Raw genomic sequence first — 26,301 nt, forward strand, 5'->3', positions numbered from 1 at the left:
TAAAGCTATCATTTAAGTTTTTATAAATAATGCATTATTAAAGAAATCAACACATTATTTCACTTTAAATTAAATAAACAGCTTATTTTATATAGCTTCATTTACATTATAATTATTGTTATTTATTTCAAATATTTATATTAATATAATTTAATGATATAAGATGAATATAATATGAATCTATTTAACAATCGCATATTATTTTTTTGTAGAAGTACACAATTCTAAAACGTTGGTAGTGCTGAAATAATTATAACAATATTAACCAAATATACATTTAAATATTTAAATTTCATTAAATAATATATTATTAAAAACATCAATACATTATTTCAATTTAAAATATTTAATAATGTAATGTAATGTGTAATAATAATAATAATAATAATTCTTTACATTTATATAGCGCTTTTCTCTGCACTTTGGAATGGGGGGGAATCGCTTCATCCACCACCATTGTGCAGTATCCACCTGGATGTCGCAACGCAGCCATTTTGAGCCAGACCGCACACCACACACCAGCTGATTGGTGGAGAGGAGACAGAGTGATGAAGCCAATTATGATATGGGGATGGTTAGGAGGCCATGATGGTCAGAGGCCAGTGGGCAGATTTGGTCAGGATGCCGGGGTTAAACCCCAACTCTTTTTCGAAGGACATCCTGGGATTTTTAATGACCACAGCGAGTCGGGACCTCGGTTTAACATCTCATCCGAAAGACTGAATGAAATTATCAGTGTATTTTTATAGCTTTTTTAAAATATTTATTTGAAAGACTGTTTAACATCAGCATATTATTATTTGTATTAAATATAAATTTAATTACTGCTGAAATAATTACCAATATTAACCAAATATTTAATTAAAAATTTAATTTTAAATGTCATTAATTAATATATATATTAATTAAAAATATCAATACATTATTTATATTTAAAACATTTAAAATAAATGATCAGTTTTTTATAAAATTCAATATACATTATTATTATTATTATTTTTAAATATTTATATTAACATGAAACTTTTTACCATTAGCATATTATTATTTGTAGTAGACATAATTATATTGTTACCGCTGAAATAATTATAACAATATTAACTAAATATACATATAAATATATCATTTTAAATGTCATTAAATACACATTTTACATCATTTTAATTCAAATGTCTAAATATAATTATTTGTTTATAAATATAGAATTTAATATCATTATTTTAAATATACATATATCATTAAATACTTAATTTTAATTTAAATAAAAAATATAATAATTTATTTATAAATATAGAATTTAATATCATTATTTTTAATATACATTTATCATTAAATACATCATTTTAATTTAAATGAAAAATATAATAATTTATTTATAAATATAGAATTTAATATCATTATTTTAAATATACATATCATTAAATACATCATTTTAATTTAAATGTCAAAATATATTATTTTACTTAAAAATATTGAATTTTATATCATTATTTTAAATATATATATTATCAAATACATCATTTTAATTTAAATGTCAAAATATATTAATTTACTTATAATACAGAATTTAATCTTGTGATATTTTGCGTTTGATTGTTTATTTTCTATATTTGAATATGGTTAAACTCTCCAGACAACCTTAAAGCAATGTTTCATTGCTTCTCTGCACATCTCTGCTCTGTTGTATTTATATATGCTTGTAATTTATGCAAATGCACTGCACAGAAAAAGTCTTGATCATCCCAATCAATCTAAATGAATAAAAATAGAGCTACTCCATTCCACTTGGTAAAATTATACTCATATCGCAGTATATCGTAGAAAACAAAATATCACAATTTCAGATTTCTACAATTTCATGAGCCCTACCTCCTGGTCCACCTGGAGGAGCCGGACAGTGATGTTCCCCTTTAAGTAATGTGGTGGTTTATTAGGAAAGACCCCCAACTGAGTGATGACCACTGAGTGAAGGACCTTAAAGTCCAGACTGAGCACCGGGACGTCAGACTGCAGCAGCGCAGACGAGTCTGGGACGCTCAGTATTGCCATCTCCTGTCCAGACACTGAAAACACAATTCAGAAGATCAACCATTCAACAATACTAACAAATACATTAACAATAATTATAGCAGTGGCTCTGTTTCAGTCAGTATTACGGTTTTATTTGTGCATCAGTGGATTCGCTCTTTGTTTTTATTTATATTCTGAACTGAACTAAACTGATGCTTAGCACTGTAGCCTCACAGCAAGAAGGTCGCTAGTTTGAGTCCCGGCTGGGCCAGTTGGCATTTTTTCTGTGTGGAGTTTGCATGTTCTCCCCGTGTTGGTGTGGGTTTCCTTAGGGTGCTCCGGTTTCCTCTACAGTCCAAACACATGCGCTATAGGGGTATTGATAAGCTAGTGTCTGCTATGTGTGTAAATGAGTGTGTATGGGTGTTTGCCAGTGATGGGTTGTAGCTGGAAGGGCATCCGCTGTGTAAAACATATGCTGGATAAGTTGGTGGTTCATTCCGCTGTGGCGACCCCTGATGAATAAAGGGACTAAACCAGAAAGAAAATGAATGAATGCAATTATCAATCATTAATATTATCCTCATTAATAGATCCCAACATAAATCCTGCATTAGTCATTTAAAAGTGTCGATTAAACGCACAAACGCATTCAATTTAATCATGTGACCACCCGATGTTTAACTAAAGCAGAATGTGTCCTGGAGATGCAGAAAGACGGAGCGGTTTTCACAAGAAACCAAACATCAGCACTTTAGAGACTCGTCTGCTCCCAAACTCCGGCGCTCTTAATTAGAAAGAGGCCATTCATTACCCAGGAGATCAATTGAAGGAACACAGCAGTTAATGGAGAAACAGCAGCAGACTGAGAGCAGACAGCAGAGCAGATGTATATGTGTGTGTGTGTGTGTGTTTTGTATATGCATCATTATAGCTTATATTCTATTGAAAACATTGTATATAAAAAAATTTAATTATGTTAAGCTAATTTACCATACAGTTGAGGTCAGAATTATTAGCCCCTTTGTATATTTTTGTTTTCAATTTCTGTTTAACAGAGAGAAGATTTTATCAACACATTTCTGAACATAATAGTTTTAATAACTCATTTTAATAACTGATTTATTTTATCTTTGCCATGACAGTAAATAATATTTGAATAGATATTCTTTAAAACACTTATTTACAGCTTAAAGTGACATTTAAAGGCTTAACTGGGTTAATTAGGGTAAAGTTAGGGTAATTAGGGAAGTCATTGTATAACAGTGGTTTGTTCTGGAGACAATCCACAACTAATATAGCTTATGAGGGCTAATAATATTGACCTTAAAATGGTTTATAAAAATTTTTTATTCTAGCAGGGGAAAAAAAGAAGAAAACATATTATAGGAAATACTATAAAAATAATGTTTGGATAAGAAAAAAAAAGTCAAATTGACTAGATGTAAATTATATAACATTTTTCATTAAAAATTATTATACAAAATTTCACTTTAAAATACAGATTAAATAAATTAACTAATTTAAATAAAACATCCAACAGTAGTACAGTACAAGATTGTGTGCCATGGCAAATTATTGTTTATTTCAAATAATATTTATATATACGTGATGCAACGGTTCTTAATATAATATTGAACAGTTCGGTAGGACCTCCACGGTTCAATCCGCGCTTGTGAATTGCGGTTTTCTCGGTTTGGTGTTTTCCTCCCCGCGAGTAAATATCCAATCACTATGCTCTAAAGTTAGGGGGCCCTTGACCATCATTCCACACTTTAACATGGCGAGCGGCGGTGAAGTGAGGCTGAGGCAACAGTACAAGGAAGCGCCGGCGAAGTGAGACAACAGTACAAAAAAAAGGGCCGGTGTCAAATCTGCGGTATGTGTACATTTCGGTTTTGCCGGTAAGTATAATGCTAATAAAAGAAAAAACGTTGAACAAAAAATAACTGTGTGCAAGCATTGATTTACACGTATAACCATGACTGCACATCTGCAGCGCATCACCCAGCAATATCACTGTCTGAAGCAGGAGAGCAGAGAAGGTAATAAAGTCCTCCAAACAGCAACAATCCCTCGCTGAATCTGTCAAGCAAACAAACCCAACTGATTCCGAGAGACACATAAAATAACAAAGGCAGTGCGGGTGTTTATTGCTGAAGATTTGCAGCCGTTTTTGGTGATGGGAGATGTGGGCTTTTGTCATCTTATAAAAGCACTCGATCCACCTTACAGACTACAGTCTCGCATTTGTCCAGCACCGAGATAATTAAGATAGTTTATTTATGTTTACTGAAGTACAAATATGTTGATTTAAAATGGCCAATTTATCTTTATTAACTCTACATGTGTGTTTATTTTCAAAGTGCAGGATTTTATGTGTTCCCCAGTTTGTACATGGGCTACCAGCAGCTGTGAGATTTCAGTGTTCATTTTTATACAATACACTAGGAACTACTGCACTTTTCTTAGCTTTTAATTAAAACAAAATGAGCATTGCAAAAAATCATTTTTATGTTTTTCTCCTTAACCTCTTACTGTTCCTATTGCCTTAAAAAACCGAGGTATGTATTGAACCGTGGGCTAACTTTATTGTTGCATCCTAATATATATATATATATATATATATATATATATATATATATATATATATATATATATATATATATATATATATATATTAGGGATGTAACGGTATTGTAAATACCGTCATACCGCAATATTAAATTTTTTCGATATTACAGAAGTCGCATGACTCGGTAAAACTATAGGTCTTCTGAGAAAATTTGCTCAGGCGAATGAAGCGAATGGGAGGTAGCTGAAACTACATTTCCCATCAGCCCAGGCGTGGCCATAATCCTTTGCGGTCTGCTGTCGCTACAGATCCAGTAATGCGGAAATGGAGTGTGCTGCTAGTAGCGGAGATGAAAAAAAGATGGAAAGGATCGAACCTAAAGCCGGTGTTGTTGCCGCGCGCGTACTGAATAGCGGTGTTGTTCTGATCAGCTGTGCTGTCGTGCGCGTTCTGATCAGCTGTGTTGTCGCGCGCGTACTGTAGAGCGGGGAGGGGGGGTTGAGCGCGCATACTCAAGAGAGGTGTTGTCGCGCGCCTACTGAAGGGACTTTTGATCGATTTGGAAGGGCATTTTCTATCCAAGACTAAAAAGGGCATGTGCACTGCACAGGTTGAGCCCTATGTGTGGACGTGCCTGCAAGTTGGGGAATACGACTAATAGCAGTCATGGGGACTGCAGAAACACAGCACACTGTTCAGATTGATGCAGACATTGACTTGTACCGCAAAGAGATCTCTATCTCACTCATGGTTTGTCTTCTCAAGTGGGGGAAAGACAATGCACGTTACCCACTGCTGTCAACATGGGCCAAGTCATATCTCTCTGTCCCAGAAACCTCAGTCCCAAATGAGAGGGTTTTTTTTCTGTTGTAGGGGACATTGTAAATACCCAGAGATACCAGCTTTTACCAGATTATATTTATATGATAATTTTCCTTTAAATTATTAAACCATGTCATTTTTTTACATGGTTTAATAATTTTTTGTTATTAAAATTGAAGTTAGTGTTTCAAAGCTTACAGATAGATGGCTAATTTGTGTGTCATTGACACTTTTTTGGAGTATTTTCAAAAGTTTTGTTTTTCCTGTAAATGATTCAATAAATACCGTACCGTGACTTTCATACCGAGGTATTACCGTACCGTGAAATTCTGATACCGTTACATCCCTAATATATATATATATATATATATATATATATATATATATATATATATATATATATATATATATATATATATATAACTCAATTAACGCAGTTGCAGGTTTTTTTTTCACTTCCTGTTGTGGTGGACGTGTGTTCAACACGCAAGACATGAGGATAAGACCAAGGAAGCACTTTTTGAAGGCAAGTTTCAGTATAAAACAATTAGTCGCATCACCAGGCTCTCCAAAGTTTCATGCAATTTCGGACAGGGCATTACTCTGCCTTTCAGCATGAGCCCTCCAAGTTTAGCGTGTTTCCTCATTAAACGCAACGAAAGCGTATGCTTCGCGTTGTTGTGTCAGAATCCTTGTGAAATACAGTAATACTTTAGGACGCTTAGCAAATTTGATGAACGTGATCATGCGTGTTGAATCTGAGGGGAGTCGCTCCAGTATGGAAGGCCGTTGGGGCCAAAACATCTGCAGCGCGTTGTGTGTGTCTGTCTGTGTGTGTGTCTGTGTCAGGCCCGTTGAGGGGTGTCAGGGGTGGAGTGAGCGACGTATCTGAGTAGGGGCGAGAGGGGTGTGCAATGTATTTAACGACCGGTTTGCGAGAAATTATCATTCATTTGCGGCATTTGGGAGTCTCTGTGCACTTGCGGGATACTCCTAGTCTTAGCAACTGGATGAATGTAAAGGAGGATTAAGCAAAATTGTTTCTACTCTATAACTAATGTTCTCAACTCACAGCAATAAAACTTTACAATGAGTGCAACAGTTTGTATTCTCTAGTTTATTATTATAATTTTTCATTTTCCATATCTGCAATTCCTGTATTTTGGCATTTTTTTGCAGTCCACTTAGAATCCAACATGGAAATCAATGTTTTCTTTATTGGCATTGATTGTTTTGAAATTTAAATGTCATTAACATGCCTGTGTTTTAATTTCTGTAATAAATATGGCTGTCAAGCCAGGATCTTGATGGTTTATTGTGGGTATGTTGTTTACATGAAGAAATCTGTGTTACAAGTTAAACAAAAATTCTATTAAACAATTATATTTTGAATTTAAATAGTTTTTGTCTTGCGTTTACATTAATTTTACATTTAAATAGCCAAAATTTTAAGTTTCAGTATTTTAAATGCGATTAATCGTGATTAATTTTTTTAAAAAAAAGGTGCGATTAATTAGTTAATTTTTTTTATCGATTGACAGCACTTATATATATATATATATATATATATATATATATATATATATATATAAAATAAAATATACACACACACACACACGCGCGCACACACACACACACGCGCGCGCGCGCGCACGCACACACACACAGTTGAAGTCAGAGTTATTACCCCCCCTGTTTATTTTTTTCCCCAATTTCTGTTTAACAGAGAGAAGATGTTTTTTTTTCAACACATTTCTAAACATAATAGTTTTAATAACCAATTTATTTTATTGTATTAGAAATTACAAATACACAAATAATTCATTTGCATTTTCACAAGTCTTTAAATCCCCCTTTTTTTGTCTCTTCACCTCCTCACATAAAACACACAAAGTTTTTCCCCGCTGGCCAACCCCTCTGCGCATGTGCAGCACGCAACTGTGCATGAAATGCTGCACATGATCTTTTTGGCCCCTTTTGACAGTCTTGTGATAATGGACTGTTGATCCAAATGTTGGTACTCTAAATTTAAATTCTTCTGTTCTTACTTCACATTTTAAATTCAAATTGGAATCTCCTTTGATCTCCACAGAAAAAGGAACACATTTAAACTCCAACTGTCAAAATGAAAGATGGAGACAAACCGTTCTCACAGGACGTTCTGCTGAAATCTGAGAGACGGCAAAACATGCTGACTATTTAGGAGAGAATCCAAGTGCACACTATGATGCGAGGACACACACTGCGCAGTGTTCAGAGTCCCGCAGAGCAGCAGATCTATCAAAGCGAACCGTCTGCGATCAGAGAAAGAGATGCGGAGGATCCTGACTGACCTGCGGCTTCACTGAGCTCCAGCTGAGAGCAGGAATACTGATCCTCCAGATCCTCCAGCGGCACCGAGCAGCCCTGAGCCCCGATGATGAACTTCACCAGGACCCTCAACAACACAATTATACACATATTATACTTTGTGTCCAGTCATTTTTAAATAAAGGAAGAACATAAATCAGATCTTCTCATAAGACTGAAAGTATTTCATAAGCAAGTGGGTATGGTTATTAAATATACAAAATATTATATATATTATTTATGAGCAATATTACAAGAGTAGCATGATGTGGCTGTATTTCAGCACTGGTAGAAGGCGTGCGTTGGCTCAAGGCTGCAGGGCCGGCTGCCTTAGCGTCCAAGCAGTGACAATATACAGCCATATAGCACTGCTACGAGTGTAATATTGCGTTTATACAACAGTTTGACGGCATAATTGTATAAATAAAAAGAAAATCAAGTATGGAGAGTCTAAAAATCCTTTTTTAGAGGAACTACTTTCTTCCGCCATTCATTCACATCTGCAGCAGATGTCAGAACAGCAGAAACCGCTGCTCATTCACTAACGTCACTTTAGAGGTAGTGTTTGAATGATTCTCTAGCGTAATGTCTAAAGTGATGACAAAACAGCTGATTTTTCTCACATTTTAAGTTTACAAGGCTGAACAGCATGAAATGTTATCAGTCTACTGAGATTTCCCAGTATTTCTCTAAAGATTTCAATCAAGAGATAACAATAATTAACCCCCCAAAAACCAAAGCAAACACTAGCAGACTACTGTGGTATAAATACAGCACTACAACATACAAAAAAAGAGAGATCGACTTGGAATGTCACCTGTTTAATAATGATTTGATCAGCTGTAGTTAGATATTAGGCTGAGTTTTTCTCCTTTAAGGGCTTATTATGTGGTCTCTGTCGCCACCTTGAGGGTGAACGTCAACCGTCTTTGCTCTGCTCATTGACACACTAATCGCCGCCGACACTCTGTGGGCTCTATTATGACGATCCATGCGCAAAGTGCAAAGCGCAGGGCGCAAAAGCAATAAGGGCATGTCGTAATCTACTTTTGCTATTTTAAGGACGGAAAAATCCGCTTTGCGCCGTGGCGGATGGTCTTATAGGTTTGAGATTATTTTCTTAATGAGTTACAGGTGTGTTTTCAGAATAAACCAATCAGTGTCTCATCTCCCATTCCCTTTAAGAGCCAGTTGCGTCGCGCCATAAGCGCATTCGCTATTTACATGGTGCACTTTGTAAGTGGAAAAACTGAGTGTTTCACTAGCAAGAAAACGGTTAAACACAGCATCTACAGCGCAAGAATGAGAGATAAGCCTCTTCATTATTTGCTTTCACTTTCATAGATAGGGAAACTTCCTGTACACACAGACATCCATTAGACTATAAAAGATTTGCTTCATAACTATTTCTAAATTCAGTTCTAATTTCCAGCAAACAAATAAATGAACAATAATACAAAAGCAAAATGTTATGAATAAACTAAAATAGCCCCCATGGCATGGCGGCGGTGGCTTTTATATTTATGTAGACTAGAAAATAATTTTTTGTAATATTTTAATCCTTTATATTTATATTATATTAGATTCAACTTTACTGTCATTACACATGTACAAGTACAATGCAACAAAATGCAGTTTAGGTCTAACCAGCAGTGCAATAGCAGCAAGTGCAGGATGCAGGAATAAGTTATAAAGTGCAGTTCTAAATATTCTAATTAAAAATTCTAAATATTTAAAATAGGCTCTATCCTTATAAATAAACTGCATAGTTGCAATCTAAACAACTACATTCTCGACTAAAAAAGCCTCAAAAGTACATTATGTTGTCCAACAGCTGCAATATTTGTCAAACTGTAAAGTGTCCTCTGCTTGCTACTTGCGTGGGTCGAGTAATACACAAGGATGATGAGGCTGTATGAGTTCTGATATTACTTTAATATCTCACAGCTATCAGCCAATCAGATAAGAGAACCAGACAGAACTGTTGTGTGTGTGTGTGTATATATATATATATATATGTATATGTATATATATATATATAAATGCAGGTACAATAAAATACAAAAAAATGTTATATTAATAATAATAGTAACATAATAGCAATAATATAAGAAGAATAAAAATAAGAAGAATTTAATATTTTGCACTGCAAATAATGCAATATTTCTCATTGTTTTAATATTAATAAAATTAATAAAACTTTCATTAAAGGCTAAAATAAAATAAACCCCGAAATGCTGAACCTTTCAATAAAACTTAGTAAAAAATATATACAGTTGAAGTCAGAATTATTAGCCACCCTGAATTATTAGCGCCCCTGTTTATTTTTTTCCCCAATTTCTGTTTAACAGAGGGAAGATTGTTTCAGCACATTTCTAAACATAATAGTTTTAATAACTCATCTCTAATAACTGATTTATTTTATCTTTTCCATGAAGACAGTAAATAATATTTTACTTGATATTTTTAAAGACACTTCTATACAGCTTAAAGTGACATTTAAAGGCTTAACTGGGTTAATAAGGTGAACTAGGCAGGTTAGAGTAATTAGGCAAGTTATTGTATAATGATGGTTTGTTCTGTAGACTATCGAAAAAAAAAATTAGCTTAAAGGGGCTAATAATTTTGTCCCAAAAATGTTTTTTTTTTAAATAAATAACTGCCTTCATTGTAGAAAAAATAAAAGAAATAAGACTTTCTGTAGAAGAACAAAAATATTATTGGACATACAGTGAAAATTTCCTTGCTCTGTTAAAAATCATTTGGAAAATATTTAAAAGAGAGAAAAAAAATCAAAAGGCGGCTAATAATTTTGACTTCAACTGTATATAATAATACTCATAATAACAAATAATAATAAAAAAAATGTAAAAATAAAAACAAAAGCATCTCAAATATACTTAAAATAGCATGAATAAGTAAAAGGTACCTTTGGAGTATTTCTATATCTATAAAGTGTATATTAATGTTAGATAATACTTTTATATGGTTATATACATGTCAGATTTTTGTGCAGAAAACTTTCACATTTTAGATTTTTCATTACTATTTTTCCACCCACTCTCTGACCCTTAGAAATAAAAGTTATGTTCTGTTCATTTAATACGCTGTGGCCTTCAAACTTGTTATGAGCACACGCAGCATACATTCAATCACGCATTCATTTATTCACAATAAAACCCTGCAAAACATCGACTAGCAGCAGTGTTCGACTGCAATCCACACATTAAATCATGCTGGACACTTTTTAATGAGAGTTTCACCTGGAATGATACATCTTTGGGCAGTGGTGGACAGTAACTAAGTATTTTGTTAAAGATCAAGCAGTCAATAACTCTTTAATAACTGAACAGGTGTGTTTAATGAAGCAGAAGTGAAGCATGCATGTGTGCTGACCGGTTCTGGAAGTGCGGGTGCTGTTTCAGGTACCCCAGCCACGTGTCTCTGATGGCCTGCCGGAGCTCATGATTGTGACGAGCTGATAAAACACCCACCAACACCTCTCGCACATCAGCCTTCGGTCTGTCTGTCAAGGAGAAATAAAGCCATTCAATCACAGCCACACGAACACCATTCAGACCTTCTCACACTCCCTTATTGTGGATTATAAAAACTTGGTACTTTGGTTTTGCAAGGTCGAAAACCACTTTTCTTGTCTTATAATTTGCCTGTATGTATTTTTACCTTATTTGCTCCTAAATGGGTCACTGTAGAAAGCATTAAATATCCCCCTTTTGCCTTCAGAACTGCCTTAATCCTTCATGGCGTAGATTCAACAAGCTACTAGAAATATTCCTCAGAGATTTTGCTCCATATTGTCATGATAGCATCACACAGTTGCTGCAGATTTGTCGGCTGCACATCCATGATGCCAATCTCCCGTTCCACCACATCCCAAAGCTGCTCTATTGGATTGAGCTCTGGGGACTGTGGAGGCCATTTGAGTACAGTGAACTCATTGTCATGTTCAAGAAATCAGTCTGAGATGATTCACGCTTTATGACACGGTGTGTTATCCTGCTGGAAGTAGCCATCAGAAGATGGAGGCCAATGACTGTAAAAAATATGGACGACGCGACAGCCCCTTTTCCCATTGAAGCCTTGACATGCGCAGAAGGACTGTCTGATGGAGCCAAAGGAGGAGCCGCGAAAATGAGCGGAGTCGAGCTTCCAACCAAACGGTTTATGTAAAATCAACCACGCCCCCCGAACTTCTCAGCATGCGTTTGCTGTCATATCAACACAAATGGATGTAATAACGTTAACAAATATGAGGGTTTTATATATTCAATCGCGCCAGCTCCGGGCCGCAGCGTATAACTTACTCGCGACGTCACGGGCTGATTCCGGCTCGCATGCGGCAGCGCGGCTCGCTCGGCCGCCGCATCTGGCTCATTTGACTCGGGCTGGAATCAGGCAGTGAGTCCAGGCATCCGGAGTAGGTTCAGCACAGGTAGTCAGTCTGAGCTCTGAGGGGTAAGTCTCCGGCAGGCGAGAATCTAGCCGGAACCGGCCCGAGTGTGTTTTGCTATCTGGGTGGTTAGGCGTGTATCAGCAAACTAATAAAGCCCGAAAAAGCCCTGACCTTAGCGAATAAACAGTGTTCCACCAGGATCATGTATGTCAGAAACTGTAGTTTACTGATGAACTCATTTTGTCATGGTAAAATAACACAGAAATCGAGTAATAACACTTCAGTTTCCTGCCGAAGCTCAGACGCGCTGCTTTGAGAAACTGTCAATCACAGCTGTCAATCACGATGACACGCCCAGCATTAAATTACTGCTAACTGTTAACAAAAATGAAGATCTGCACCTATTTCAGCACAATAATCAGCGCCTTAATCGACCAGAACCATCTTTCGGGACATTTTATTGCAAGTGTAATAATTTTTTTATTTGGGCTCAAGTCTCCTTCATTAACACGGAGGAGGCGGGCTTTATGACTTGTACTGCAGCCAGCCCCCAGGGGGCGATCTAACGGCCGAGACCTTCACTCAAACGCAGGCTTGCGGCACACTTGATGGAGACACTGTGGTCATAAAGGGATAGACATGGTCAGCAGGAATACTCAGGTAGGCTGTGGCGTTGACATGATGCTCAGTTGGTACTAATGGGCTCAAAGTGTACCAAGAAAACATCCCCCACACCATTACACCACCACCACCAGCAAACAGCTGATACAAGGCAGGATGGATCCATGCTTTCATGTTGTTGAGGCCAAATTCAGACCCGAGCATCTGAATGTGTCAGCAGAAATGGAGACTCATCAGAGCAGGCAACGTTTCTCCAATCTTCTATTGTCCAGTTTTGGTGAGCCTGTGTGAATTGTAGCCTCAGTTTCCTGTTCTTAGCTGACAGGAGCGGCACCCGGTGTGCTCTTCTGCTGCTGTAGCCCATCCGCCTCAAGGTTGGACGTGACTCTTGTGTTGTTCTGTAGACCTTGGTTGTATTGAGTGCTTATTTGAGTTACTGTTGCCTTTCTATCAGCTGGAACCAGTCTGCCCATTCTCCTCTGACATCAAGAAGGCATTTGCACCCACAGAACTGCCGCTCAGTGGACCATTCTCCGTAAACCCTAGAGATGGTTGTGCGTGAAAATCCCAGTAGATCAGCAGTTTCTGAAATACTCAGACCAGCTTGTCTGGCACCAACAACCACGCCATTTTCAAAGTCACTTAAATTCTTTCCCATTCTGATGCTCGCTTTGAACTGCAGCAGATCGTCTTGACCATGTCTACATGCCTAAATGCATCGAGTTGCTGCCATGCGATTGGCTGATTAGAAATTTGCATTAACAAGCAATCGGACAGGTGTCTTCTTGTTTCCTGCTTTCTCTCTCTATACTTTTGATACAATACCTAAATTAATTCATGATACCCTCTGACCTCGGTTCTCACGCAGACTGAAACGCAGAGCAGATGATGCAGCGAGATGAAAGTCTCTGGCCCTTTGTGAGCCCTAATGGATCGTCACTTGTGTCCTGTTTGACCATGTGTGAAAACATCAGAGCAAGTGTATAATGTGCATCTGTGCCTTTGTCACCAGGGGCCTGTTTCACTAAGGAGGTTCAAACAACTCAGAGTTTAAACTTGAACTCTGAGTTGATTTACCGAGAGATTAAAAACTCAGAGTTTTCGGTTTCAGAACAGCTGATCTGAGTTGGGTCAATCAACTTCGAGTAGACCAACTCAGAGTTAAGCGCGCGCACCGTGACTATAAAAAGGCATTATCAATAGAGCGCAGACATTACGAGTGACTATGGCAATATCTTATAAAAGAGATCACCATTTCTTTCTCCAGCTGAACTTGATGTTCTCATGCAAAGTTATAGCAAATATGAGTGTATATATTTGAAAAGAAGCAGCCATCAACCAGTTAGCGTGGGAAAACAGCTGCTCAAGATAATGCCTAATTTCACTTTTTAAGTATTTAAATATTTAAGTATAATAAAATAAGTAATGTAATTTGTGACGTTTATATATTTTTTTCTAAACTTTCTTTTATACATTTATTAGTTTTAAATGATTTAACAGTGCACTTGTGTGTCTGCCTTTTTTATTGATCAAGTGATAGAGGTTAATATAACATTTAGAAGGTAAGCAGTACTAAAAATAATTTTTAGAAAGAATAATAATCCCATTAATCTAGTTACAGTGCATATCGAAGGTGAATTCAATTTAATTATTTATTAAAAAAGGATAAGCCATTCTCGTACAGTTCTTTTGTGTGTGACTAAAATGTAGGCAATAGCTATGTTTCCATCCAAATATATTACAGAAATTTATGTGCAAAACTGGAATATTGCATAAAAGATGCAAATAAAATTCCATCCATTTTCATATTGGTAAAGGTGTCTGCAACTTTTGTGAAGCATCACTGGCATATTAACAAAACATGTTTATGACTGCATAAATGTATTATTGCTTTAAAAAAAAAGTCACATATTGTGCATTTCTATTGTATACAAATTGTACTAAAGCGATCTAAAAAGTTCATATCAATAAGTTTTGTCTTTGTACTTTCATTTCGAGAGTGCAGATTGCATACGTTTTATTAATATGTATAACTTTATTTATTTTATTAATGACTATAACTTTATATATATATATATATAGTTAAAAATATGTACCATTTTCCCAAGTGTATAGAACCACTACTGTAAGAAATATCAGAATTGGGAACATACTTTCTGTATTATCTTAGCTTGAACTGAGCTGATCTAATCCTGTTTATATGAATTGAACCTGCTCCCGATCAGGTTTGACCTAGCAGAACTGTTGCTATGACAACAACTCTCGGATCAGCTTTGAAGAACGAAACGATCCTGGATCTTGTCAAATCGTCAATATCCAAATCCAGCTTACTGAGTAATCCACGTACGAAGAACGGACCCCTGGTATTAAAGCATTTCAAAACAACTGAATCAGGCTGGCTCCAAACCTACTATCCCCACATGGAAGTCTGATACCTAGTCCCCTGTACTAAATTACTTGAAGGACCAAGCATACAAAGTGGGGTTTAATGCCTCAATTTGTTCAACTGTTCTTTGCTGAAGCTGTTTCAGTGCAATACATAAAAAATGACCACTAGATGTCACTGTAGAATGGAGTTTCGAAACGTTTCGAAGCTTCGACACATTTGCTTCGACTGTTTCAGTGTTTCACGAAGCCTCGCTTTGCCCACCACTACTCACAGTAAGAAGGTCACTGGTTTGAGCCTCAGCTGGGTCAGTTGACATTTCTGTGTGGAGTTTGCATGTTCTCCCCATGTTGGCGTGGGTTTCCTCCAGGTGCTCCGGTTTTAGCCACAAGTCCAAAGACATTTGATACAGTTGAATTGGGTAGGCTAAATTGTCCGTAGTGTATGAGTGTGAATGAGTGTGTATGGATGTTTTCCAGTGATGGGTTGAAGCTGGAAGGGCATCCGCTGCGTAAAACATATGCTAGATAAGTTGGCGGTTCATTCCGCTGTGGCGTACTCAGATTAATAAAGGGACTAAGCTGAAAAGAACATGTATGAATAAATGCACAAGTTTCATACATGTTTTGAACAGTTTTATATGCAAGTAATTTAGAAGTGTATATGCACGTGTTGATAAGCGAAGTTTGATTTAAATCCTACACGGCGCCTCATAGCCATCTGTGTAGCTTCATTGCCTTCTCTTCTGACAACGCTGGTTTGGTGAGGCGACAGGTTTTATGCGATGGAACAGATTTGATGTGTTCCCGCTGCAAGTCGGCACCACTCTCCTGCACATTTTGCAGAGCACCGAAACTAAACGTTTATCAGAACTTAAAAAGCCGAACCACTTCCACACCACTGCATTAGTCTTTCCTCTCTCATCAACGAATTTGCTGCACTCCTTTTGTAGCTAAAACTTTCTGTGACGGAGCTTATTTAACTTAGAGCTGCACAATTAACCGTAAAAAGATCGCAATCTCGATTCGACCCCCTAGACGATCTTAATCAGCATTTCTACGATTCTGTCAATCATATTTTTAAGCAAAAGTGGCCGCACTAGTTTTCACATTATTTTACATACGTTGTTTAGCAACGTAGACACCTCCAAATGGTGTTGAAAGAGTCACATGCAGTATTTATAAGATATAATTCACCTAAAAATGTCATTTCTGTCTTCATGTAATGTATTTGCGACCGCAAAACCACGCGTGACGTGAGCTGACCGTCAGCTGTTACCACAGAGAGGACGGGAGCCGCGCGCCTCTGAATGAACTAATGAAGTCTACTTTAATGAACAGAACCATCATAGGCTGTGAAGAACAGGTAATAAAGTTGTAAATAACATTTAGTTTGTGGCACAGAGTGATCGTTTGGGAGCCGCGCGGGAAGTGAACCGCTTAGCAGTGAAAATGAAACCGAAAGCGCACACAGAGTTGCCAGATGTAGCTGACTGATTCCAGCCCAAAAAGTATTCAAAACCCACCGAAATGCAAAAATACCCACCCAGTCTTCTGTATTCACGAAAATCACGCCAGTGAAAGATTTTAGGCAGAAAATGACAGATTGTAAGCAAATGTCTCAAACACAATAATTCAACATCAGAATCATCAGCATTAATGACCAGGACACATCTAAAGTCTGTTCAAGTCCACCATTCCAAGTCTATACAACATTTAGCATTTTAACCAACAGTACAGCTACACAAAGCCTATTGCTGTTTTACCACATTTGAGAATGACAATTCAATTCAATTTAATTCAATTCAGCTTTATTTGTATAGCGCTTTTACAATGTAGATTGTGTCAAAGCAGCTTCACATAAATGGTCATAGTAACTGGATCATGGTCGTTCAGTTTTTAGTGTTTAAGTTCAGTTCAGTTTAGCTCAGTTCAGTATTATTACTTCAATAATAGTAGCCCACTAGAGCTGCACGATTCTGGCTAAAATGAGAATCGCGATTTTTTTGCTTAAAATAAAGATCACGATTTTCTCACGATTCTGTAGATGTAAAATAAAGGTATGGTAAAAACAAACATATGGCACAACATCGATAATAGTATTATGTGTAGGTCTACTGGTTTCTATAAATAATCCTATTTTACTTATAATAATTCTGATGTTGAATTATTATGTTTGAGATATATGCTTGCAATCTGTTATATTAGACGAATTTTATTCACTGGTAAAATCAGACATTTGTCATTATTAGATTATATTCAACAATATATAGGCTAGAGTAGTTATACTGACACTGTAAACATTTATTTTCATGCCCAACTCTGTTCGCTATGAAAGAAAACATATCAAATGCTTGTGGTAATCATAACTCTAAAATGCGATATGATCATTTAAATGAAGTGCACACTTTCGGTTTCATTTTGACTGCTAAGTGCTTTTTCATACTTCGCGCACGGCTCCCAAACCATCACTCGGTGCCACAAACTGAATATTATTTACAACTGTATTACCTGTTACTCGCAACATATGCAGGTTCTGTTCACTAAAGTAAAAGCGCACATCTATCATTAAGTAGGGCGTGCACGCCCTCTCTGTGATAACAGCTCACGGTCAGCAGCTCACGTCACGTGTGATTTCCCGGCCATTAAAACATCATTATATGACGACAAAAATGACATTTTTTTAGGTGAATTATACCTTATAAATACAGTATGTGACTCATTCCACATCATTTGGAGGTGTCAATGTCACTGAGCAACGTTTGTGAAACAAAAAAAAGACTCGTGCAGTCGCCTTTTCTTCTCTCCTGAACTTGAAAATATGATTGACAGAATCGCAAAAATGCTGGATTAAGATCGTCTAGGGGGTCGAATCGAGATCGCGATCTTTTTTCGATTAATTGTGCAGCTCTATAGCCCACTCATATTAACCTTTATTTTATATCTACAGAATCATGAGAAAATCGTGATCTTTATTTTAGGCACAAAAAAAAAAAAAAAAAAAAATCGCGATTCTCATTTTAGCCAGAATCATGCAGCTCTAATTTAACTAACACGCTGGCAGCGTGTCTGTGATGTACGTCATCACGCAAGTGGCATCACGCTCTTTCTGACGGCTGAGCACTGAAAGTCATTCAGTGACAAAAGAAACAACGTATAAGATCTTATATATGATTATATATTTATATATATATATATATATGCAAATTTATATCGAAATACCGGAAATGGGTTTAAAAATCATTTCACCGTTACTGAAAAAAAATCGATTGCGATATATATTGATATGGAATTATTGTCAAGCCCTAGCTATACTCCATATAAAAGACAGAAACTAAGCTTACTTTGCAACTGCAACTGATGATCAACAGTAAAAATTACAAATTGTCCCTCTTCCCAACAGGGAAAACCAGCAACAATCAAGAACACAAAATAATATGCTGTCATTGCTTTGTAATCAAAACTGTCATTATAATAGAAGTCAAAAGACTGAAGTAAAGTTGGTGCTTAATTCACAGATTTGGACTTTCTCCTTAATAATATAATTTCAGAAAAGTATTCTTTGCAAAGTACCATGGTAAACAATACTGGGAGCATGTCACAAGTTGTCACTGAATGAAAGAGCGAGTAAAAAACCTACTTTAGCTCAATAGTCAATGGGGCAAAAACAGCCCCCAACATAACGAAAGGGGAGTGAATTTGCGCAAACTCTATTGTTGAGTTTTTTTTTTAATTTCAAAGTGTTTTCCCAAAATATGTGTCAAAATAATAGTTTCAACAAAAAATGATATAATTTGCTGAAACATGGAGAAAGTTGTAGCTAAATTAAGCCTTAAAATGACCCCAGAGAATATACAAGGAACTTTATAACGTTACCCCAGTGTGAAGTTGAGCGGTTTGTACCTGCAGCTCTGAAACCCAGCAGCTCCGCGCTTCTGTCCGTCCAGCAAATCCAGTGGAGCAGCACCGCGAGCACACACACCGACAGCGCCGCCGCGGCGCTTCTCATGGACGGACGGCGGATCCGCAAACCGACGCTGAACGGACTGCAAACACAGGGAGAACCGGCGGGGAGATGCGCATCGCGGAGCTCTGAGGAGCGTCGGGAGCGCAGGCGTCATGTCTAACAGCACGCTGATGACGACGGGCTCAGACAACCAATAGTAACCCAGTGGTCGTCGCGCGGTGATTTCTGGGAAATGTATTTTTTTTATTTTCCTTGTAAATTTAAAAACTCTTTCACTTGCTGTTGCCATGACGATTAGGTGAAGTCAAGGATGAACAGTTATTGTTGTCATTATTATTATTAATCATTTATTCGAATTTATCTAAAAAAATATAGCAATATATGAAGAGTTTAGATGCAAAAAAACTCTTAAATGCCTCAGAGATTTTCATCTAAAAAGAGCATTTTTCTCAGGTTGTTGTGTGTATTTTCAGTCATTTCACTCTGTGTAAAGAATCGGTTATTGTCATTGCATTTAAAGTAAAATAACTGAACACAAACATAGTAGGCTAAGAAAAACATTTTAAAGGATTTTTTTAATTTGATGCAGGTTTTTGCATCTAAGCTTTTCATATTTCAAATAGGCAAAAGGACGCACACACATATATATACTTTTCCCAACTTATGATATTAATTTATTGTCATATTTTCCCTGAAACATAAGCATTTTGTTATAATTTAGTATAATTGTTATTTAATTACAAACACCTATATTAAAAAAAAACCTAAATATGATAATAATAATGATATAAAAAAACAATTTAAAAACAAAAGATAATTGCATCATTTTCCAATTAGGGCAAAACTTAATAAATTTATTTTCTTCCTGTTGAACACAAAATAATATATTTTAAAGTATGCTCGAGTCATTGTCATTGATTCAGCTTAGTCTCTATTTCAGAGGTCCCACAGTGGAATGAACAGCCTACTATTTCAGCATGTTTTACACAGCAAGTGCTCTTCCAGCTGCAACCCAATACTGGGAAACACCCATACACACTCATTCACACATACACTATGGCCAATTTAGTTCATCAATTCCCCTATAGGCATGTGTTTGGACTGTGGGGAAACCGAAGCACCCAGAGGAAACGCACGCCAACTTGGGGAGACCATGCAAATTCCCACTTATAATAGTAACATTTCCTGTGAAACACGAGCAAAACAAATTTGTTCTTCAATTATAAACCCCTATATTAAAAAAAGACTGAAATATATCAAGTACATGATCAAATACCCTAATAATAATATCAAAATAACCAAATAAATTTGAATAATAATTGCATCATTATCCTTTTAAGATACCAAAACTTGATGAATTTATTTTCTTCTTGTTGAACACAAAATAATATATTTTAAAATGATGTTTTATTCATCCATTCAGTAATTCATCTTCCTTTGGCCTAGTCCCTTTATTCATCAAGAATCACCACAGCGGAATGAACCGCCAACTTATCCGGCATACGTTTTATACAGCGGATGCCCTTATAGGTCTATTAGAAAACTTCCACACTCATTCACATACACACACACACACACACACACACACACACACACACACACACACACACACACACACACACACACACACACACACACACACACACACACACGTTTGTTTTTGTGAAAAGTGGGGACATTACATAGGTTTCCATTCATTTTATACTGTCCAAACCGTATATTGTATTGACCTCGCCCTACCCCACCCCTAAACCCAACCATCACAGGAGACTGTGTGCAGCTTTACTCTCTGATTAAACTCATCCTGTGGGATTTATAAACATTTTGAGAAATGAGGACGTCACCAATGTCCTCACATTTCACCTCCTTTTTGTAATACCTGTGTCATACCAATGTCATTATACAGATTTGTGTCCTGATATGTCATAAAAACATGTACACACACACACACACACACACACACACACACACACGTCCAATTTAGTTCATTCAAGTCGCATATGGTGCATGTGTTTGGACTGAGGGGTAAACCAGAGGACCTGGAGAGCATCTGAGCACCACACAGAAACGCCAACTGGCCCAGCCTGGGACTCGAAACAGTGACCTTACTACTGTGAGGCGACAGTGCTAACCACTGAGCCACTGTGTTGCTCCATTGTCATCCATAGTAGGACAAAAATACTACACTGTAAAAAAAAAACCTGGTTGCCTTAAATATTTAAGCTGAATCAAATTAATCCGAAAAAATGAGTCCATTGAACTTATATTATGTTAAACTGACTTGAAACAGTTTGCGTAGCGTATAAAATTAAGTTAGAACATCATTAAGTTGAAATGACTATGCTAAAAGTCAAAAGTTGGAAACATATGCTAAAAGGCACAGGTACCTGCTGAAAAATCCAGCTTAAACCAGCCTAGGCCTGTTTGGCTGGTTTCAGCTGGTTGACCAGCCTGGTTTTAGAGGGGATTTGGCCATTTCCAGGCTGGTGTCCAGCCATTTCCAGCCTGGTCTTAGCTGGTCAAAATGACCAGCCAAATGCAGCTAAAACCAGCTTGACCAGCCTGGTTTAAGCTGGACATAGCTGGTTTTGGCTGGACTCCCAGCTTGGCTAGGCTGTTCAAGCTGGTTTTAGCTGGTCATCTCCCAGCCTGACCAGCTAAGACCAGTCTGGAAATGGCTGGAAATCAGCCTGGAAATGGCCAAAACCCCTTTAAAACCAGGCTGGTCGACCAGCTAAAACCAGCCAACCAGCCTAGGCTGGTTTAAGCTGGATTTTTCAGCAGGGGTGTCAAATCCAGTTCCTGGAGGGCCGCAGCTCTGCACAATTTAGTTCCAACCTTGCTTCAACAAATCTACCTGTAGGTGTCAAGCAAGCCTGAAGGACTCAACTAATTTGATCAGGTGTGTTTAATTAGGGTTAACCCTAAACCAGTGGTGCTTAACCCCGTTCCTGGAGATCGACCTTCCTGCACAGTTCAGCTCCAACCTTGATCATACACACCTGAACCAATTAATTAGGACCTAAACAGCACGTGATAATTACAGGCAGGTGTGTTTGATATGGGTTGCAACAGGAACAGGGTTGGAACAGGGTTGCTCACGCCTGCCCTAAACTGTGCAGAGCTGTGGCCCTTAAGCAACTGGAATCGACACCTGTGCTGTAAGGGCTAATTAATCATAGAATTGTATACAGTGTTTGAATGTTAGTGTCTAATTTATGTTGTGTTCAACAGAAGAAAGAAAATTACAAAGATTTGGAACAAGTACAGGATGCTAAAATGAAGACTGAATATTAATTTCAGGGTGAACTATCCCTTTAAAACAGGGGTGGGGCAAACTCGGTCCAGTGTCCTGCACAGTTTAGCTCCAACACTAATCAAACACACTTGAACATGCTGATCAGCTTCTCCAAGATCACTAGAAATCTATAAGCAGGTGTGTTTGATTAGAGGTGGAGCTAAACTGTGCAGGACACCGGCCCTCCAGGACAGAGGTTGCCCACCCCTGTTTACCCTGCTGAAAAATCCAGCTTAAACCAGCCTAGGCTGGTTGGCTGATTTTAGCTGGTCGACCAGGCTGGTTTTAGAGGGGTTTTGGCCACTTCCAGGCTGGTTTCCAGCCATTTACAGCCTGGTCTTAGCTGGTCAGGCTGAAAAATGACCAGCAAAATCCAGCTAAAACCAGCTTGACCAGCCTGGTTTAAGCTGGATATAGCTGGTTTTGGCTGGACTCCCAGCTTGGCTAGGCTGGTCAAGCTGGTTTTAGCTGGTCATCATCTCCCAGCCTGACCAGCTAAGACCAGCCTGGAAATGGCCAAAACCCCTCTAAAACCAGCCTGGTTGACCAGCTAAAACCAGCCAACCAGCTTAGGCTGGTTTAAGCTGGATTTTTCAGCAGGGTAAAAACTACCAAAAACAGTAATATATAGCATGCAATATTTTATTCCACCAGTAGATGTCTCTCTTGTCAACACATTAATCCTCTACATTCAATATTATCAGGACTAGCACATCATATCAAGCAAGCACCAACACTCATAGAAAGCAATCACGCTTAATATTGAACGCAGACACTTTTAAAAGGTTTATTAATTTGTACAACTGCACAGATCTACACATTCAGACTTCTAAAAGAGAAAAGTGCAGAAAAGCACCAACAAATCCAAACATTTAGGCATTGATTCAATTACAAGGTATCTCAAAGTTCTAATAATTAAATATAGGGTAGAGTCAGTCCATGCAGGTTATGTGTTCATAATAATAAGAATAATAATCATAGTATTATTTAAAAGATCATTTACAGGTTGGGGTTCATTTGCACTGTAATCCTGTATAGAAATCAGCTCCGTTTTCACTCCAACAACTCCTCGTTTCTCATTGATGCTGTTGTAAAAGTAAATGTTAAGCTATTAGAACACAATATCATCATTTTTAATACCCACACTCTTAGTTTTCTCTTCATTTAAAGGCGATCTCATGCAACATCAGCATTTCTAATATACATCTCGGCGTACTTTGACGTTGATCTCCAGATGATGGCAAAAGTCTGGGTGTCAATAGACACTCAATGGCCACCGTAGCACACTTTAAAGGGGCTTTAATACAGGTTACACCTCAACCAGGCGCTGCGCATTCATTTAATAACACTTGGTCTTGTAGAAATTAGCAAAGGCTAGGCTAAAATACAGTGATATAAAGAAAAACATTTGACATTGTGCTTTTTTTTGTTGTTGTTTTGAATAGGAAAAAAGCCTGTGAAATAACAGTGTAGAGGACACGCCATAGTCACAGTACTTGGCACTCAGAAACCACCTCTCTATATGCACACACACACACACACACACACACACACAAACACACACTCACACAGCAGGTAAACATGCAAGCTCTCCGTTTGGCATTTCAGTCAAAGGCCTTGCTGTTTGAATGAGGACAGGCAAAACAACTGAGAAACATGTCCAGCGCTAGTAAGGCCGTTCAGATGAGTGAGGAAAACATTAGCATTAGCATGGATCTGACAGAGGACTGAATCTGCCTGTTTAATGTGTTCTCAATGAGATAAAAAAGGCCAGATCCCATTCAATGGACCATATAAAAGTGGTGCGTGTCATTTCTTGGTAACACTTAACAGAAAACTCATATTTTTTTGTTAATAACTAACAATGAACACACCTGTTATAGCATTTATTAATCTTAGTTAGTTATTAAAAAAACGCCATTGTTAAACCATATTATCTCAGGTCTGGAAATAATAATAATAATAGCAAATACACAATATACATTTTAGGCATGTCATTCAAATCAAAACGATCACATTTTAGTATTTTGCTAGCATGTTTCTATCATGTTTTGGGTATATGCTAACACATTCTGCTGCTAGCAAGCCGTGTCAGACATATTAAGTTTCTGTTTTTATCACTTGTTAACATGTTTGAATATGTTAACTGCATGTTTTAACATTGCTGTTTTAAGTTTTTTTTAAGGACATCTCTTCTATCATAATAGGCTTACTTGCTACGTTTCTAATGATTTAACACATTGCTTGTTTACCATTTTGGGAAACTGTTTTGGCAAGTTGCTAGGATGTTAAGACATTTCTAACATGTTTTAGCAGTTCGCTACCAGCATAGTGCTACAGTATGTTCTTTAGACATTTCTAGACATGTTTTAGCAAATCGCTTCTTTATTTTAACATGTTTTAGCATGTTGCAAACATGTTTTAACAAATGGCTACCGTGTTTCAATGTGCTTATAACCTGTTTTAGCATGTTGCTAGGTTATTTAGACCATTCTAACATGTTTTAGCAAACTGCAACCCCGACTTTTCTATTTAATAATTTACTAATAATAATAGCGAATACACAATATAAATTTTAGGCATGTCATTCAAATCAAAACAATCACATTTTAGTATTTTGTTAGCATGTTTCTATCATGTTTTAGGTATATGCTAACACATTCTGCTGCTAGCAAGCCGTGTCAGACATATTAAGTTTCTGTTTTTATCACTTGTTAACATGTTTGAATATGTTAACTGCATGTTTTAACATTGCTGTTTTAAGTTTTTTTAAGGACATCTCTTCTATCATAAACGGCTAACATGCTACGTTTCTAATGATTTAACACATTGCTTACATGTTTACCGTTTTGGGAAACTGTTTTGGCAAGTTGCTAGCATGTTAAGACATTTCTAACATGTTTTAGCAGTTCGCTACCAGCATAGTGCTACAGTATGTTCTTTAGACATTTCTAGACATGTTTTAGCAAATCGCTTCTTTATTTTAACATGTTTTTAGCTGTTTTAGCATGTTGCAAACATGTTTTAACAAATTGCTACCATGTTTCAATGTGCTTATAACCTGTTTTAGCATGTTGCTAGGTTATTTAGACCATTGTAACATGTTTTAGCAAACTGCAACCCTGACTTAGCATGTTTGTAAACAGCATACTGCTAGGATCTTTAGACATTTCTAGGCATGTTTTAGCAAAATCAATTCTTTATTAAATAATTTACTAATAATAATAGCAAATACACAATATAAATTTTAGGGATGTCATTCAAATCAAAACAATCACATTTTAGCATTTTGTTAGCATGTTTCTATGTTTTGGTATATGCTAACACATTCTGCTGCTGATGTCTGCTGCTGATGTCTAACATATAAAGTTTCTGTTTTTTTACTTGTTAACATGTTTGAATATGTTAACTGCATGTTTTAACATTGGTGCTGTTTTAATTTTTTTAAGCACATCTCTTATATCATAAAAGGCTAACATGCTTTAACACGTTTCTAATGGTTTAGGACATTGCTTACATGTTTACCACTTTGGGAACCTGTTTTGGCAAGTTTCTAGGATGTTAAGACATTTCTAACATGTTTTAGCAATTCACTACTCTATTTTAAAATTTTTAGCATGTTTCAAACATGTTTTAACAAATTGCTACCATGTTTCAATGCATTGACTACCTGTTTTAGCATGTTGCTATGCTATTTAGACAATTCTAACATGTTTTTGTAACCAGCATACTGCTATGATCTTTAGAGATTTCTAGACATATTTTGGTAAATCGTTTCTCTATTTTAACGTTTTTAAACTGTTTTAGCATGTTGCAAACATGTTAACAAAATGCTACCATGTTTCAATGTACAGATAACC

At 36.8% G+C, this 26,301-nt stretch overlaps 2 protein-coding genes across 3 annotated transcripts in view; both read right to left on the reverse strand.

Moving 5' to 3' along the window:
• Window positions 1-19,273, reverse strand: part of b3galnt2 (beta-1,3-N-acetylgalactosaminyltransferase 2) — a 43,075-nt gene extending 23,802 nt beyond the window's left edge. Inside the window, 4 exon segments of the mRNA NM_001020687.1 lie at window positions 1,870-2,063; window positions 7,741-7,844; window positions 11,153-11,282; window positions 19,080-19,273. Of these exon segments, the coding sequence (NP_001018523.1) occupies window positions 1,870-2,063; window positions 7,741-7,844; window positions 11,153-11,282; window positions 19,080-19,185 (534 nt within the window). The 5' untranslated portion in view covers window positions 19,186-19,273.
• A 3,941-nt stretch (window positions 19,274-23,214) lies between these two features.
• The window catches only part of gng4 (G protein subunit gamma 4), a 44,713-nt gene continuing 41,626 nt past the window's right edge, over window positions 23,215-26,301 (reverse strand). For both annotated transcript variants that reach the window (XR_012388973.1, XR_012388974.1), the window contains exon 4: window positions 23,215-24,004. The gene's annotated coding sequence lies outside the window, so the exon portion shown is untranslated. The remainder of the gene's footprint in view (window positions 24,005-26,301) is intronic.

The sequence above is a fragment of the Danio rerio genome, chromosome 13 (genome assembly GCF_049306965.1).
Source record: "Danio rerio strain Tuebingen ecotype United States chromosome 13, GRCz12tu, whole genome shotgun sequence".
In the NCBI taxonomy this organism is placed as follows: Eukaryota; Metazoa; Chordata; class Actinopteri; order Cypriniformes; family Danionidae; genus Danio; species Danio rerio.